This window comes from Neoarius graeffei, chromosome 27 (genome assembly GCF_027579695.1).
Source record: "Neoarius graeffei isolate fNeoGra1 chromosome 27, fNeoGra1.pri, whole genome shotgun sequence".
Classification (NCBI taxonomy): Eukaryota; Metazoa; Chordata; class Actinopteri; order Siluriformes; family Ariidae; genus Neoarius; species Neoarius graeffei.
The window spans coordinates 2,171,090-2,190,209 of record NC_083595.1 but is presented as its reverse complement, the minus strand read 5'-3'; the positions used below and the strand labels follow the sequence as shown (position 1 = coordinate 2,190,209).

At 44.9% G+C, this 19,120-nt stretch overlaps 1 protein-coding gene across 1 annotated transcript in view; it reads left to right on the top strand.

Annotated features, from left to right (window-relative positions):
• Window positions 1-7,019: 7,019 nt before the first annotated feature.
• LOC132875210 (amine sulfotransferase-like) overlaps window positions 7,020-19,120 on the top strand; it is a 40,169-nt gene continuing 28,068 nt past the window's right edge. Inside the window, exon 1 of the mRNA XM_060911907.1 lies at window positions 7,020-7,197. Within this exon, the coding sequence (XP_060767890.1) occupies window positions 7,032-7,197 (166 nt within the window). The 5' untranslated portion in view covers window positions 7,020-7,031. The remainder of the gene's footprint in view (window positions 7,198-19,120) is intronic.

Here is a 19,120-nt window from a genome sequence, read left to right as displayed (position 1 = left end):
TCCTCTGTCTTTGTTCACATATGTATCAGGGCTCAAAATTCGCGGTGATCTGGTCGCCCGAGGCGACTTAATTTGCCATTTGGTGGGTAATTCCTGTCACTAGCCAGCCCGGCTGGCTAGTTGAAAATAAAAAATATATATGAAGCGAAGATTCAGACACACCGTCAACTAAAGCCGCCACATATTAAGCACGTGCCGTGTCTGTGTTAATCGATGTGTTTATCGGCAGGACGGAAAATACCGAAGAATTCTGAATCATATCGTGTACGAGTCAGGCTGTCAGTTTTTTCACTACTGCGCATGCATACTGTATAACGCATCTTGTTGAATATCGTGGCAATCACGTGTAGTATTGGACCAGGTGGGTGGAGCACAGAAGCACAGCAGGCCGGAACTGAGTTCTCAATGAACTATTTATTGCTAGCTTTTCAGCCTTTTATCACTTCCCAGCCGCGCGAGCACGCACGCACACACACACACACACACACACACACACACAGACACACACACACACGCACACACACGTGTTCTGGTTGGAGAGAGAGAGCTCCCTTTCTCTGCTCTCCTCTCCTTTTAAATGGCGCGGTCACTGGGGAAGACACACAAACACAGGTTAATCCCCATCAGGTGCAATGATTCCACCACTTACCTTCCCTGACTCCACCCTCCATTCACAGACCGATGCTTGACCACACCCCCACTGCCACATCACGTTATCAAATTCAATAGATGTGGCCACATTATTGCCCATTTAAACACGTGTTTTTGTTGTTGTTTACATCTACATCTGCCAAAGCTACACTGCGATGTGGAATTTTCTGAAAGGTGTACAGAAACCGCCAGAGACGGGGACAAAGCGACCTCGGTCTGAAGAGGAGAAATGACAAAGGACTTATAAGCAAACGTGGGAGCAGGGTAGGCCTTGGCTGCAATACGATTTTTATGGAATAATTAATTTTTTTCAAGTTGATTCCTAGTCAATATGAAGCTCCTCATGCTTTCTCTCTCATAAATGGTTAAATACAGAAAGCATGTTGGACATATTTTGGGTGCTATAGTCATGATAGTAAGTATATTTGCTTTCAATACTCGTACACCAAGTTGCCAAATTTTCCAATATATTATTATTTGTTGATATTATATTATGGTGCCCTGTGTTGTTCTCATTTATGTATTTAACAACAGTATCAAAATACTCGGGTCTTGAAATAAATGCGCATTAGTCATGAACAATGGTAACTACTCTCTTTTGCGTTATTTTTGACAGAAGTAAAATTCATACATGAACAAATTTTGGCAAGTTGATTTTCTGTTTGGCGAGTTACTTTGGAAGGGAACTAGTCCGGCTGGCTGGTGAAAAAAAAATTAATTTCGAGCCCTGTATATAATGTATGTGCATGATATTGAGCAGTGTAAAGTGTAAATTCTATAGTGTACAGTGTGCGGTTTTAAAGTGCACAGTATAAAGGGTCCAGTGTAAAGTGTGTTGTGGTAAGTTCCCTATGGGTGGGTGGAGCAGGACAGAGATCAGGTGAACAAAAGGCTTTATTGCCACACTTTTCAGTCTAACAATATTTTGTAACGTAGCGAGAGACAGACACACACTAGCGTCTTGTCCAGGGCAGTTCTCCTCTGCTCTCGCTCTCCCTCCTTAAATAGGGCGCGGTCACTGGGAAGACACACAAACACAGGTTAATTGCCTTCAGGTGTAGTGATTCTGCCACTCACCTTCCCTGACTCCGCCCTCCTGTCACAGACCGGCGCTTGACCACGCCCCCGCTGCCACATACCCCCACCGCCCGACTCAGGCCGGGCGGCTGTCCGGCCTGCAGCCGACTCCCCCCCCCCTTGACGGGAGAGGAAGTCCGCCACGACCATCTGCGCCCCCGGCCTGTGGACCACCTTGAAATTGAAGGGTTGGCGTGCCAAATACCAACGGGTGATCCGCGTGTTGGCATATTTAATGCGGTGGAGCCACCGGAGGGGCGCGTGGTCCGAACAGAGGGTGAAAGGGCGCCCCAGCAGGAAGTAACGGAGGGCGAGGACCACCCACTTGATCGCTAGACATTCTTTTTCTATGGTGCTGTAGCGACCCTCACACACCGACAGCTTCCTGCTGATGTACAGGATGGGGCGGTCCTCCCCCTCCACCTCCTGGGACAACACCGCCCCCAGCCCTCTGTCCGACGCATCGGTCTGCAACACAAAAGGGAGAGAAAAGTCAGGGGAGTGTAATAGTGGCCCCCCACACAGTGCAGCCTTTACCTCAGAGAAAGCCTGCTGGCACTGCTCCATCCACTGGACCGGATCTGGTGCCCCCTTTTTAGTGAGATCAGTCAGCGGGCTGGTGACGTCCGAATAATTAGGTATAAACCTACGATAGTAGCCAGCCAGCCCCAGGAACTGTCTCATCCCCTTTTTGGTCTTGGGCCTCGGGCAGGCCGCAATTGCTGCTGTCTTGTTAATTTGGGGACACACCTGCCCGTTGCCCAAGTGGAAGCCCAGATACCGTACTTCCACCCGCCCAATCGCACACTTCTTTGGGTTGGCAGTGAGACCCGCTCGCCTCAGCGACCTAAGGACGGCCCTCAGGTGTTGTAAGTGCCGCTGCCAGTCGTTACTATAAATGATTATATCATCCAGGTATGCGGCCACATAGGTGGCGTGGGGGCGGAGGACCCTATCCATCAGCCGCTGAAACGTAGCAGGCACCCCAAACAGCCCAAAAGGAAGTGCGACGAATTGGTGCAAGCCGAACGGTGTGGAAAAGGCCGTTTTTTTCCCGGGATAATGGAGTCAAGGGGATCTGCCAATATCCCTTCGTCAAATCCAGTGTCGAATAAAAGCGAGCAGTGCCTAGTCGATCGAGCAGCTCGTCAATACGAGGCGTTGGGTACGCGTCGAATTTAGACACCGCGTTGACTTTTCTATAGTCCACACAGAACTGGACCGACCCGTCGGCCTTGGGTACCAAGACCACCGGGCTGCTCCAGTCACTGTGGGACTCCTCGACGATGCCCATTTTGAGCATGGTCTGAAGTTCTTCCCGAACCACCTTTTTTTTGTGTTCGGGTAGTCTGTAAGGGTGGCTACGCACTACCACCCCCGGGGGCATCTCTATGTGGTGCTCTATGAGGTTAGTGCGACCGGGCAGGGGCGAGAACACATCCGAAAACTCGGTCTGCAACTGGGTGACCTCCGTGAGTTGGGTCGGGGAGAGGTGGTCTCCACAGGGGACCAGAGAGGTACGTGATGCCAATGTCCCTTTTTGAACCTCCGGCCCCAGCTCCGCCTTCTCCGGAACTACCAACACCAACGCCACGGGGACCTCCTCGTTCCAGAGTTTAAGCAGATTGAGGTGGTAAATCTGTAGCGCCCCACCCCTGTCCGTTCGCCTTACCTCATAGTCGACATTCCCGACTCGCCATGTGACCTCAAAGGGTCCTTGCCACTTGGCGATCAATTTGGAGCTCGACGTGGGCAACAGTACGAGTACCTTATCTCCCGGAGTGAACTCTCTAAGGCACGTACCCTTGTTGTACAGGCGGGCTTGCCGTTCCTGGGCCTGCCGCAAATTCTCCTGAGTTAGGTGGGTGAGCGTGTGGAGTTTTGCGCGCAGGTCCATAATGTACTGAATTTCGTTTTTACTTTGTGAAGGTCCCTCCTCCTGGTTAGCGCTGTTGCCTCACAGCAAGAAGGTCCTGGGTTCGAGCCCCGGGGCCGGCGAGGGCCTTTCTGTGTGGAGTTTGCATGTTCTCCCCGTGTCCGCGTGGGTTTCCTCCGGGTGCTCCGGTTTCCCCCACAGTCCAAAGACATGCAGGTTAGGTGAACTGGTGACTCTAAATTGACCGTAGGTGTGAATGTGAGTGTGAATGGTTGTCTGTGTCTATGTGTCAGCCCTGCGATGACCTGGCGACTTGTCCAGGGTGTACCCCGCCTTTCGCCCGTAGTCAGCTGGGATAGGCTCCAGCTTGCCTGCGACCCTGTAGAAGGATAAAGCGGCTAGAGATAATGAATGAATGAATGAAAGGTCCCTCCTCCCAATTTTCCCGCAGCACATCTAGGATGCCACGCGGCTTACGCCCATGTAATAATTCGAACGGGGAGAACCCCGTGGAGGCTTGGGGGACCTCTCGCACTGAGAACAGCAAGGGTTCGGGCCACTTATCCCAATTACGTGCGTCCTCACTCACGAATTTTTTAATAATATTTTTGAGGGTGCGGTTGAACCGTTCTACTAAACCGTCCGTTTGTGGGTGATACACACTGGTGCGGATCGGCTTAATCCCCAACAACCTATACAGTTCATTCAGTGTACGTGACATAAACGAGGTGCCTTGATCAGTCAGAATCTCTTTCGGGATTCCAACTCGGGAGATGACGCGGAAGAGTGCCTCTGCAATACTGCGTGCTGAGATATTGCGGAGAGGCACTGATTCCGGGTATCGCGTTGCATAGTCCACCAGAACTAATATAAAGCGGTACCCTCATGCTGACTGATCTAATGGCCCGACGAGATCCATCCCAATTCTCTCAAACGGGGTCTCGATTAACAGTAGAGGGCGCAAAGGCGCTTTTGGAATGGCCGCTGGATTTACTAACTGGCATTCACGGCATGCCATACACCACCTATGGACATCGCCGCGAATCCCCGGCCAATATAATCGGGCCATTATTCGGGCTAGTGTTTTATCCTGTTCCAAGTGTCCAGCCATGGGATTAAAATGAGCCACCTGGAATAGCAATTCCCGGCGGCTCTTCGGAATTAAAAGCTGCGTGACTCGCTCTTTAGTTTGAGTGTCCTGTGTCACTTGGTATAATTTATCCTTCATAATCATGAAGTAGGGGAAGGACGGGGTGGCGTTCGGCTGGAGCGTTTGACCATCGATTACTCTCACTTGGTCAAACGCATGCCGCAGAGTCTCGTCTCGCGACTGCTCTAATGGGAAATCCGCGAGGGATTCCCCAATAGAGAGAGGAGGAGCCGGCGGCTCCTCACTCTGACGCGGAGATGACGTAGACGGCTCTGTGACAGCTGCTCCTGCCAAAGCGACACCGGGACCTCCCCCTGTCAAATGGCAGGACCCCCTCTCTACTAGGCGCGTCATTAAACCCCGAAATCCCGGCCAATCAGTCCCCAAAATTAAAGAGTGGATAAGGCGAGGATTAACCGCCGCCTTCACTATAAATTTTTCCCCTCTGAAAATAATGTGGACCGACACCAAAGGGTAGCGGTGAACATCCCCGTGCACACACAACACCTTCACCCCTTGTGCTCCCCCCAATGCCTCGTTTTGAACCAGGCTTTGGCGAATTGAGGTCTGATTACAACCAGAATCCACCAACGCCTGATATGTAGCCCCTTGGATACTCACCGGTATGCGATACGCTCTGGCCCGATCGAGGGCGGCCTCTGGCGTGTCGGGGATCCAAACCACCGTGCCCACTTCCATTGCTGTGCACTGCTGTTGAAGGTGGCCCGGCTCCCCGCAGCGCCAGCAAACCGGCCTGGGCTTTCCCTCTGCACCGGTGATCTGGGGCTCACTCACCTGAGGTGGGGGAGAGACAGACACAGAAGGGAGAAATGGGAAGGCACCGCGGGTGCGGTGGGCCGGCTGGGGTGGTGCCGGCCCCCGCCTCCACGGTGGGGGAATGGGGCGAGGACGGGACACAGGAGGAGGGGGAGAGAGAGAAGAGGAGAGAAGAGAAGATGCCATCTGCTGTCCTGCTGCCGGGACAGCCGCCAGATGATCCTCCGCCAGCTCGACTGCCTGATCCAGCGACGCCGGGCGGTGGCACTGGACCCACTCCGCGGTTCCGGCTGGTAAGTGGGCGATGAACTGTTCCAGTACCACCTGGTCGACGATTCCCTTGGCATCGCGATCGTTGGCCCTCAACCACTGCCAGCAGGTGTCCCAGAGCTGCTGGCCGAACGCGAACGGCCAGCCGACTTCCTCCAATTGTAGCGCGAGCCCACGGAAGCGCTGGCGCTGTTGTTCCGGTGTGCGCCCCATGCGCTGGAGGATGGCCCGGCGGAGGTCCGTGTAGGCCAGCCGGTGGTCGGCGGGGAGCTGTAGCGCGGCCAGCTGTGCCTCTCCCGTTAGCAGGGGGAGGAGGCACGCTGCGCGCTACTCCATCGGCCACCCCGAGGCTTCGGCGACCTGTTCGAACAACGTGAGGAACGCCTCGGGGTCGTCCTGCGGGCCCATCTTGGTGACAGTGAGGGGAGGCGGGCCCGCGGCCGGAGCGCTGGTGGACCCCGCCGACGCGAGGAGATGCCGGAACGCCTCGCGATCTTCCTGCTGGGCCAGCACCAGGGCTTCGAAGCGCCGCTCTTGTTCCTTTCGGAGTGTGACGAGCGCCTGGTGCTGGCTTTGCTGAGCCGTGGCGAGGGCATGGACCAGGCCGGCGAACGGGGAGGATTCCATGGGGCTGCTGGGTTGGTGCTCCACTGTCCCGGGTTTCAGCACCACTGTGGTAAGTTCCCTATGGGTGGGTGGAGCACAGAGGAAGGCAGGACAGAGATCAGGTGAACAAAAGGCTTTATTGCCACACTTTTCAGTCTAACAATATTTCGTAATGTAGCGAGAGACAGACACACACTAGCGTCTTGTCCAGGGCAGTTCTCCTCTGCTCTCGCTCTCCCTCCTTAAATAGGGCACGGTCACTGGGAAGACACACAAACACAGGTTAATTGCCTTCAGGTGTAGTGATTCTGCCACTCACCTTCCCTGACTCCGCCCTCCTGTCACAGACCGGCGCTTGACCATGCCCCCGCTGCCACATGTGTATTGTATAGTGTGTACTTTACAGTGTGTAAAGTGTAAAATTACACAGAATATTTTACTACACCTCATAAACCTACAGTTTGATTTTGGATGAAGCTCAGTGATTTTGAGATTTCTCAATGATTGAGAAAGGCTCCACCCACTTTCCACATCCACGAGGTCTTTTATCTGCTGCTTTGATTTACTTATATAAGATCTGATTGTGTGAGTGTGTGAGTGAGTGGATCACAATCATATCACAGCATGACTCAGCAGGAGTTCCAGAAGCTCGGAGACAAACTTCTGTGCTACAGACGATTTGTCTTTCCTGAAATGAACAAGAAATATGTCATACCAGAGTACATGGACAGTCTGGAGACGTTCCAGATCAGAGACGATGATGTGTTTGTTGTTACCTTTCCTAAATCAGGTGAGAAACACAACCCTCACACACACACTGAATATTAGGAATATAAATTTTTATATAAAAAGATATTAGAATAGAGACAGTGAGAAGTGTATGTAATAATAATCAGTGGTGGATTTAGGTATGAGAGACAAAAAAAATCTGAATGTTTACATTTACACAGTCAGTTTTCTGTCACTCATTTGCCAGGCAGCCAGGCTCCTTCCTGGTCTCTCTTTTTTCTGGTTTGTGTGAAATCCATCCATCCATTATCTGTAGCCGCTTATCCTGTGCAGGGTCGCAGGCAAGCTGGATCCTATCCCAGCTGACTACGGGCGAAAGGCGGGGTTCACCCTGGACAAGTCGCCAGGTCATCACAGGGCTGACACATAGACACAGACAACCATTCACGCTCATATTCACACCTACGCTCAATTTAGAGTCACCAGTTAACCTAACCTGCATGTCTTTGGACTGTGGGGGAAACCGGAGCACCCGGAGGAAACCCACGCGGACACGGGGAGAACATACAAACTCCACACAGAAAGGCCCCCGCCGAGAGGGGGCGCGGCACGGAACAAGATGGCAGCGTAGAGCAGAGCTCCTGAGTCGATTAAACAATAATCCCCCCAAAAAACTATGAAAGGACTGAAAATACAATTTCTACATTGACACGAAATGAGTGGGGGACGAAAACAGAGAAGTTCAAGGAAAAAAATGACATCCAAAGATCAAGAAGACGAGTATGAAGAGGAGTTAGCCGATGACGAAAATGGCGACCCTGACCCTAAACAACTCCGCTCGGTACTAGAGGGCCTCTCGAGTATCACAAAGGAAATATGAGACCTCAAGAGGGAAATGAAAGAGGACCTCTCAAAATTCAAAGATGAATTTAAAGAAGAGGTGAGAAAGGAGTTTGCCGGCTTCACAGAGGAAATGACACGCAAAATGGCAGAAAGCATTGCGGAAATACAACAGCAGCGAAAAGATATTACTGAGGCACAGGAACAGATTTCAGAGCTGGAAGAGTGGAACATGGATGCGAAAGAAGCCATTGTAAATTGCAAGAGAAGTTGACTGAAGTGGAAGGACACGGAAGACACTGCAATCTGAGAATTTATAACGTGGCTGAACAGGACAATGAATCTGTGCCAGAGCTAGTGGACAGGCTCCTACGCCAGGAGCTCGGGATACTGGAGAGAACTGAATTGCATATACAGCGGGCACACAGAAGCCTTGGGAAGAAACCACCACCGGGAGCAACCCCGAGGTCCATAGTGGTCAACTTTTTGAAATACGAGACCAAAGAAAATATTCTGTCTAAAGCCTGGAAGGAGAAAATACAAATCGAGGGGAGACAGATATTTTTTGACCACGATTATCCAATGGAGGTGATGAAGAGACGTAAATCCTACTCTGAGATTAAAAAGACTCAGAAAAGCAAAAAGATCCGCTTCCAAACACCACAGAGTAGGATAAGGATCCACTGGCCGGATGGACCCAAGATCTATAACAATGCTGAAGAAGCAGCGTGAGAGATGAGGAACAGAGGGCTGGAGGTACCGGAGAGGCGCAGCAACGGCCCCCCACTGGAGGAGCGCATCCTGAGAGTCTCTACATGGCAACGCGTTGGAGAGAAGATGGGGATAAACGGGACGACCACCGCCCAGGAGGAACGCCGAGAAGCAGGGAGTCGGGCGAGGGAAAGGCTACAAGAGTTTAAAAGATGAAAAAGAAAAAACTTTTGAAAAATGAGATAGAAAGATAAGGTATCCCGAGAAGGGGGTATAAGGGGGAAAATCCACAGTGAACCCAGAAGAACTAAATGTCTCCTGTTTTTAAGTTAACTTTTACAGCGGCTGGGTGAGTAAACAGAGACACTAAAACGGGTCAGATAACTAGTTTATTTTGATATTACTGAAGCTATTTACAGGGGGACTATCTGATTTATAGTTAACTTTTGTGTTGTGATTTTTATTTAATTTCTGTACTAGACTGTTTTTTTTTTTATAGTATGCCAAAAAGGGCTCCACTGAAACAGACTTAAAATGGGGAATTTTAAAATCATCCCTCTCCCCCAGAAGCACAAGACTTCTCTAATGTTTACATAAGAATCTACAAGGAGAACTATAACACTAGTGATTGTTGGACTTATCTTGTAGGATGGGAAGACCTATTTCAGGTTTATCCCAAATCACTAGGGGGGGCCCTTTTTAACACAAAAGGTCATCCCTCACTCCCACCAACAGGGAGACAGGACTTACGGGGAATAAGGTCCTTATTTGCTTGGGAGTTCAGTTTAAGTTTCAGTGCTTGTTCATACTTTGTTCGTAGGAAAATGTGGGTTGGTAATATTACAGTGGAGGGATTAGGAATCATTTCGAGAGATATAATGATATAAAGGTGGTGTCGCTGAATATCAATGGCCTGAATAATTAAAAAAAAGAGGTAAAGCTTTAACTAAGTTTAGAAAAGAGAAGATGCAGATTATTTTTTTTACAGGAGACACACTTATCGCAAGAGGCGCATGGAAAGTTTAAAAAGTTAGGTTACAGGAATTCATTTTCCAGTTCCTTTGGACAAAATCATAAGAGGGGTGTGGCAATATTGATTGCTAACATGATAAAGTTTGAATTGATTAAGGAACTTGCTGATAAAGAGGGAAGATATATTATGATTAAAGGCTGTACTCGAGTTGAGGGGGGATGGGGGGGGGGATGCCCCTGGAATAAAAAATGGTCAAAATCATCCCCCCTCCCTTCCCTTGAGCAATTTTATCAATAAATGTGAACATTACTTCTATTTAACATTGGAATTAGAAATGCCATTCCACGTAGCTTTGCTGAAAGTGAGCATACAATAAGCCACCGCGAGAGAGGGCACGCGCAAGCGAAGCGTTTGAGGAGGTGACATTCAGTTGGGGTTCCGTTATTTTTTATTTCATTCGGCGTCAGTGACAGCAGCGGATTGCAGCATCATGGCCAAGCGGAGTGGACAGCAAGACCTAAGCAAGATTTAAGATCGCAAGAAAAAACATTTCAGGAGGTAAGTCAAGAGTTACGAATATCAGTCACACTTTCTGTGAGCCCGCTATCATGCTGTAAAGTTACCGATACGTAGCCTAATTTGTGGGCGGCGGATAACAACACAGCTATCATAATGAATGTTAGTTTGGAGTCTAGCCAACTATCGATAGCTTACTCAGGTTCATGTTAGCTTTGATTTCTTGTATAAGGCCATTAATTTAATCAGCCTGGACGTTCGTTTGTTATTCTTCAGGCAACAAAAAGTGTTATTCAAGACAGGAAGGTTAAAATAAACGACACTAGCAGTTTTGAAGGCTTCATTGCCTCATTAGAGAGCCGGTCACAACATGTAAGGCAGAGCAAGATTGGTGTAGGACTCGACAGTGTCTGCTAAAATGCAGCTTTCTTTTTCTTTGTCATAGGCTCTTCTTCTGTCTCCTCAATGGGCCTTTTCCCCTTTCCAAAGAAACTTTCCAAAGAAGCCTGATTTTAACTCATTTTGCTAGCTTGTATCCAGTATGTATCAAAATGCTGCTATGTATCGAAGCAAAGTATCAAAGTATCCAAGGCAGCTCCTTGGTAACTGTCAACATTAAGGTGTCATGTGACCTAGATAACAGCGAGAATCAACGTTACAGAAAGAATCCGGTCATTTTTCAAAGCTCAAATCCTCGTTCAGATAATAAATAAATCAGAAATAACATTATAAGTACTTTTCTTTCCATTAAAATAATAACCAGTATGGACATGTATAATTTGCATTACTCATAAGAATAAACACAATAATAACAAAAAGGAAAAAACAAAAAAATGCATAATGCCTCAAACATCTTTTAGGAAGTTTAGTCTGATTTACAATTTACTGTTGCTTGTTTTAGCTTATTGGTTCCCTACCTACCTCTGTATTTAACTCAATGTTCCCAATGTTCAGCTTTGAATAAAAATTCTATTGACTTGATATGAAAAGATTCAGTAGTTCATTTACATTGCCTGCTGAGGTTTTAATAAATTATTTACCAAACGATTTAAAAGGAGGGCGGCACGGTGGTGTAGTGGTTAGCGTTGTCGCCTCACAGCAAGGAGGTCCGGGTTCGAGCCCCGTGGCCGGCGGAGTTTGCATGTTCTCCCCGTGTCCGTGTGGGTTTCCTCCGGGTGCTCCGGTTTCCCCCACAGTCCAAAGACATGCAGGTTAGGTTAACTGGTGACTCTAAATTGAGCGTAGGTGTGAATGTGAGTGTGAATGGTTGTCTGTGTCTATGTGTCAGCCCTGTGATGACCTGGCGACTTGTCCAGGGTGAACCCCGCCTTTCACCCGTAGTCAGCTGGGATAGGCTCCAGCTTGCCTGCGACCCTGTAGAACAGGATAAAGCGGCTAGAGATAATGAGATGAGATTTAAAAGGAGCCTACCATGACTATGAAGTTACACTTCAAATTTGTCATCTGCATTTCACCCTAATATGGAGAATGTGGTAGGTGTGTCAGCCAGGAGACTGACTAAATATGACACATGACATCCACACTGTGCATGTTTTACAGTAAAATACCAGTGTATTATGTTTTTTTTACAACAATAAAAAGGGTACACAGTGTGTACTACACACTTTATCAGCACAAAATATTGTATGTTTGGTAAATGAACAAGGTCCACAGACCTACATTGTGTGCAAACCCTCCTAAAAGCAAACCAGTTTCCCACCGACGGACCGACCGATGGGTCGACACGCAACTAAAAATTTCACCATCACCCCTGGTTTGATTTTACAACTCGACCACTGATTAAAGGTAAATTAGAAAACCAACTGGTGGCACTATTCAATGTGTATGCCATTCCGCAAAATGGGAAAACATTTTTTTGGAAAATATTTGATCTTATAAATTTGGAATCGGAAGCAACATTGATATGTGGTGGGGACTTCAACGTGGTATTAAACTACAGGTTAGACACAACAAATATGAAGAGAAGCAAAGAACAAGTTAATAGATATATGAAGATGGTAATGTCAGAAATGGATATAATAGACGTATGGAGAGAACTCCACCCAGTTGATCGGGATTATACCCACTACTCGGTCCCTCATGCAATGTACTCCAGAATTGATTATTTTCTAAAGAATAAGGGAGATATACGCAAAGTGAAGGAGTGCAGGATAGGGGTAACTGATATATCAGATCACAGTGCAATTTACCTAGAAATTAATCTGAACAATAAGAGGAAAAATACGGTATGGAGACTTAACGAAGGTATATTGAACAATAAGGGATTAGTTGAGGAATTAAAAGGGGAAATAATTAGATACAGGGAAGAAAATTATAATGGGGAAGTAGACCCAACAATCTTATGGGATGCCCTAAAAGCTGTAATAAGGGGTAAGCTGATTTCGTACACAGCTTTTGCTAAAAACGCCAGGTTAGAAACGTACCAGAAACAAATTGAAGAATTAAAAGAACTGGAACACCAGCATAAACAGACAAAAGATCCGGTATTACTTAACCAGGTTAAAGAAGTTAGGAAAAAAGTAGATGATATCCTGTTGGAAGAGGTGGAAAGGAAGGCTAGGTTTTTGAAACAAACTTATTATGAGGGGGGATCTAAAGCCACTAAAAGTATTGCTAGACGTATAAAGAAACAGCAAGCATTAAATAATATACATAAAATAAGAGACCCTACAACTAATAAAATCCTATATGAACCAGAAGAAACAGAAAAAATATTTGAGGAATATTACAGTAAATTGTATACACAGCCTACCTCATTGGGTGAGGAGGACTTAAGGGAATTTTTAGACCAATTAGATTTGCCAACAATTGGTACAAAACAGAATGCGATGTTGACTTCAAAAATAACAGTGGAAGAGATAGAAAAGGCAGTTAGTCGGGCTAAATCGGGGAAATCACCAGGAGCTGATGGATTAGGTGCCTCCTTTGATAAAACTTTTAAAGGGGAGTTAACCCCGCTATTATGTGACTCATTTAACTATAGTCTCAAGAAAGGCAGGATCCCTCCCTCATGGAAAGAGGCTATTATTTCCATCATTCCAAAGGAAGGTAAAGATAAAGAATATTGTTGTAATTACAGACCAATATCAATTTTAAATGTGGATTATAAACTCTACACCTCCATTATAGCTAAAAGGTTAGAGACATTTATGCAGGATTTGATCGATGAGGATCAGACCGGCTTTATTAAAGAAAGGCAAATGCAAGATAACATAAGAAGGAGTCTACATGTCATTGAAAAGGTACAAAAGAATGGGGAAAGTGTAATCCTGGTAAGTTTAGATGCGGAAAAGGCTTTCGATAGCGTGAATTGGGCATTTCTGTATAAGGTATTGGAAAAATTCGGATTTAATGAGGATTCTGTGAACTGTATTAGGTCAATATATCAGGAACCAATGGCAAGGGTCAAAATAAATGGTAATTTGATGAATCAATTCAATCTGGAAAGGGGAACGAGGCAGGGTCGTTGCCTCTCACCAAGCCTCTTCGCGCTGTTTGTCGAACCATTAGCTCAGATGATTAGGCAGGAGGAAGAAATTAAAGGGGTGACAATAGGACAGGAGGAACACAAGATAGGGTTGTTCGCGGATGATATATTAATCTTCCTAAAACAACCTAATGAAGGTTTTCCAAAAATTATGAGACTATTAGAGAACTATGGATTCTACTCAGGATACAAAATTAATGTCACAAAAACACAGATTTTGTCAATAAATTATTCTCCATCTCAAGAGATAAAGGAAACTTATAAGCTCAAGTGGAATGCTAAATCAATAAAATATTTAGGGGTAAATGTCACAAAAGGATTAGACAAGTTTATGATGCGAATTACACAAAACTAAATCAAGAAATTAGGAGGGACTCGGAGAGATGGTCAATAACTCGTTTGGATTTTAGCTCAAGGATAGAATTAATTAAGATAAATACTCTACCAAGGTTTTTATATATGTTCCAATCATTGCCAGTGATGATCCCACGAAAACAATTCATTGAATGGGATAAGTGGATATCAAGGTTTATATGGAGAGGAAAGAAACCCAGGATCAGATACAAAACTCCGCAGCTCCCAAAGGACAAAGGAGGTCTGGCTTTACCAAGCCTTAGGGAATACTTTTACACTGCACAAATAAGACCTATTGGTGCAAGCACTCAAAAAAATAAAACATTGGATTTACTTAACCGAGTTATGGCAACCGGTCCCACGAAACTGTGTTAATTTAGATGTATTGAATACAGTTATGTTTTGAATAACTCAACTGTATTCAATACATCTAAATAAACACAGTTTCGTGGGACTGGTTGCCATAACTCGGTTAAGTAAATCCAATGTTGTTGTTTTTTTGAGTGAGGATGAGTATGTTGCAAGATGGAAAAGTATAGAAATAGGGCAAAAAGACATTGAACTATGAAACTTAATTGCACACAAAGGATTATTCCGCAAGTTAGGTAACCAATTGGACTCAATAACCAAAACTACAGTAGAAATATGGAACAAGGTTGTTGAAAGACATAAATTGGAGAAAGAAATAAAGATTTTGAGTTGGTTTGCTTTTGATTTGAGGTTTGTACCTGGTACGAATGATAAGGCATTGGATGAAAAAAGGCATTACAGCGATATGTACCATGGTCGAACAGGGGAAGCTGCAGAGTTTTGAAAAGTTAAGGGATACATTTGGATTGGATGAACATGATCAATATCGATACAGACAAATAAGGGATTATTATGAGAAGGAGATAAAAACTGACACTGATAATGAAGTTATTGATGTGTTTTTGAAAGCTTATGAGGGAAAAAAAATGTAAAGTAATCTCAGCCCTCTACAAAGGTTTGTTGTCATGTAGGAAGACTTCCTCTCTTTATATCAAAGAAAAATGGGAAAAAGAGTTGAAGGAACAGATAACTGAGGAGGAATGGGTTAATATTTGTAAAACGCAGTGCACAGCCACTAGCTCCAGGATCTGGAGAGAATTCAATTGGAAAAATATAGTCAGATTTTTTTATAACTCCAAACATTAGGAAGGTAACTGAATGTAACCAGCAACCATGCTGGAGGCTATGTGAACACATGGATGTGGCCCATATGCATATTTTCTGGTCTTGCCAAAAGATAATAGGATATTGGGATAAAATATGGCGGGGTTTAAGAAAAATAATAGGATATGAGATAACCAAATCTTGTAAGATACTTTATTTGGGAAATTTGACACAAGATATAATACAAAAAGAGGATGAGTATCTTGTTAAAGTTCTGCTATCAGCAAGTAAAAAAGCAATAACAAGGTTATGGTATAGAGCAGAACCACCGACAGTGGAGCAGTGGGTGTGCACTGTGGAAGAAACATTTGTAATGGAAAAAATTACACATAAACTACGATTACAAGAGGCACAATTTCAGGAAAAATGGGAGAAATGGACAGATTATAGAACACAGCAGGAGGACACCACCACCATCACTGGACAATAAGGACATTGAGAATAATTGCTTTGTGAAGTGTGTAAAACCTGACATTGTAATTGTTGAAAGAAAATTTCAATAAAAAAGGCCCCCGCCAGCCGCTGGGCTCAAACCCAGAATCTTCTTGCTGTGAGATGACAGTGCTGAAGGGACAGCTGCCATGCCCGTAACCATGGTAACCCTTTCACAACCAGTTTGAACACACCAATCTCTGTACTCGACGCCATATTCTATCTCCGCCCTTTCCTCTGACTCCCTGTAATGGTATTGGATACAGAGGATATCGCATACCAGGTACAGGGACGTCACGACTGCTTTAAATCAGTGAGGGAAACAAAATTCGCTCTTTCTGGCCGTGGAGCCACTCTTTGGTGGATTCCACGCATGAAAGAGAGGCTGATGCATTTGGCGCTACAGAAGGACAGAGAACAAAGAACCAGCTATTGATACCGGACTTTAGCCAAAGTTCAATGTGCTTGACCTTCGTGGAGTTGTAATAATAACTGAACTGGTTAGTTAGTGCAGCATATGGAGTGTTTCAAAGAGAAAATGCGACCGGATCCCTTTTCCCTTTTTCAGCGTCGACGAATTATAAACAAGATTCCTTCTAGATCATTGGGCACTGAGGATCTTCAGCTGATGAGCAAGTAAGGAACAAACTGTCTTCTCCCGGATCTGCGTCCCGCGCTATCCTGGATAACAGAAGGCTCACTTCCAATCATTAATGTGTAAGGCTGGCATCTGGGCAAAATTTGTTAGTTTTCACTTGTAGCTAGGTAATGTGAATAGTGTTGTCTATTTGAATTCATTTAGGATTTAAATGTATGTATTTTGATTCACATGAAGGTCAGTCTTAAACCGCGTCTTGTTGATTTACTTTGTTTACTATCTGTATTTAGCTAGATTGTGCATGCTCTCTCTCTTTCTCTTAACTCCCTCCGTCGTACCGAGACTAGTTTAAACCACAGATTTCTTTGTTCATTTTTCCCGCGCTGTGCTGACCATCCCGCTTTTGGGCGCGGCAGCATTCCATTCACTTTCCGCACACACACCCACACACACTCTCACACACACAGACACTCTCACACACACACCTACATACATACACACACATAACCATGTGATTTTCCCTATCACATTCTAACATCCACTCGCCCCTACACTGTAAACTTGTGTATAGCTTATTACTTCTGATCACCATTTGTGCCTTAATTATCATCATATACACTACTGACTCTTATTTGTATGTATTGTATCATCATTTATATTGAATTATTCCTTGGCTACTATTGTTGCTATACCTGATCAGTATTAGTTCGCTAATTCATGTCAGCTATTTCAATAAATGGTATCTTTGGAATAAACGGTGTCCTGTTTATTGTTACAATATTCACTAAAGTGCCAACCTCTGCCAAGAAAAGTATTCTGATTGCTTTCACCTATTTGGTCGTATGAATGTTATAGATCTAGAGTAAACATATTACATTAGAACTACAATACTCACTAAACTATAGCAACATCACCACTGAGTTATTCTATTGATTTAATAGTTTAGCTATAAGCTAATGGTTAATGATTAATGAATTTATGAGACTGATTTGATGAATTTATGATACCTTTTACATGAGACTGATTTGATTGCTTTTAATAGTTTAGCTATAAACTATTAGATACTTGAATTAATGATTAATGAATTTATGAGACTGATTTGGTAAGCCCATTGCACCTACAGTGCTAACCACTACACCACCGTGCTGCCCCAGTAAACTCTACACTACACTTTATCTGTAGTGTGTGTGCGTGTGTGTGTGTGTCTAGCAGCAAAAGTCACTGAAAAGTGCCAATAAAGTGTAACCCCCAGTTCAAATAGGACTATAAATAATCCTAGTGAAATAAATAAGAAATATTTATGAATAAATAGCAATAAACACGTAAATAAGACACAGTCATTAATAAATACACTTATTAGAATCCACTTAGTACAAGTTTATATGCTTTTAATGGTGTTTGAACCATCCCTTTAATTTAATGACACTGTCCATTTAAGACACTGTCCCAGCTCTGCACGAGCTAGTTCTAAACACTAACGGCAGACGCTAACAGAAATAGTCTAGTCGTGATTTCATGAACCCGGAAATGTTGAGTATCCTAAAGTTTTATTGCAGAAATATCATCTACAGGCCTAATGGATAGAATTTAGCTTGGTTGCCCAAAGTTGCACTTTGAGCAATTTGCATAATTTGCATAAATAGGCGATTAAACTGAGATTATTACAGGTGAATAGGCTAAAAAAAATAATAATAATAGATATCACCATCAAACTTTCTCAGTTGATTACTTATGCTAACATGAGAAAAAAATGTATTGCATGTTTTTGTAATTTAATGTTTAAATATGCAAATAAGGCCATAAACCATCAAATATGCGCTCATTTGCATACACACAAAATCCTATTCATTGATGAAGCCCGAGTCAAAATAATTTTACTTAGGGTAAAAATGTATACTTGGGGGTATGATTTGGTGAAAAATGTTTAAGGAATCTGATCAGGTGGCAGTGTTTGGACTACTGTATGGATAGATTAAGGAGTGTTCCATGCAGAACAAGTATCCAGCATGCACAAACACACCCAAACTAACCCAAAAGAACAATAACACAATAACTATGTACATGAACTGCAAATGTGCAAACAAACTGTAAAATAACTATATATAGTATGCATGAACAACCACACCATCCCACTTAATAGCCTTCACCATCTTCATAATTTTGTTTCTTCATTCCGTTCAGTCTCATCATCTTCATCTGTATGAACTGTGAATGGGTTGCAGCAGCCGACCTCATCCCCTTCACACTTGCAGTAGTCAGTGCAACTGATACTTGCAGCATGGCAGCTACAGTTTCCTTTACTACAGGCCTTCAATGTGCTGCAGCTACAGCTGGTGACATCAAGCAGCTGTACTGGAGCCACTGCCTGGATGGCAAGAGCAGGCATGGTAACCCTTCCACCAACCTCCCATCCAAACTTAGTGATGTCTCTTGCTTCTACAGGTGGCCCTCTCTGACCTGCAGCCTTCCACAACATGACCTGAAGATGAGCACGCAGTATGTGAGGCATCAGGTTGGCATCAGTAGGAGGAAGCTTTAAGTTTAGGAGGCTTTTTGCTGCGACTGTATATCTGGTAACGAGTGCTATTCATCGACTTGGCCTTCTTCTGCCCATACAGTGCAACAAAGAACTCAGTCCCAACATCTTTTAGGGCACTGTGAGTAGCATCAGGTTCACCAAGCACTGTATTGAGACGAGGGATAGAATTCCCTAGGAGTACTTTCAGGGCAGATGTCTTGCCCTTTCCACAGGGATAGGAAGCAGTGTCGCATCCCGATAGTGCATGCATCCCCAGGAGACCTTGACACCTGTCACCCAATTCTCTGACAGTGGCATTTATATCCAGGATGGTGCCATT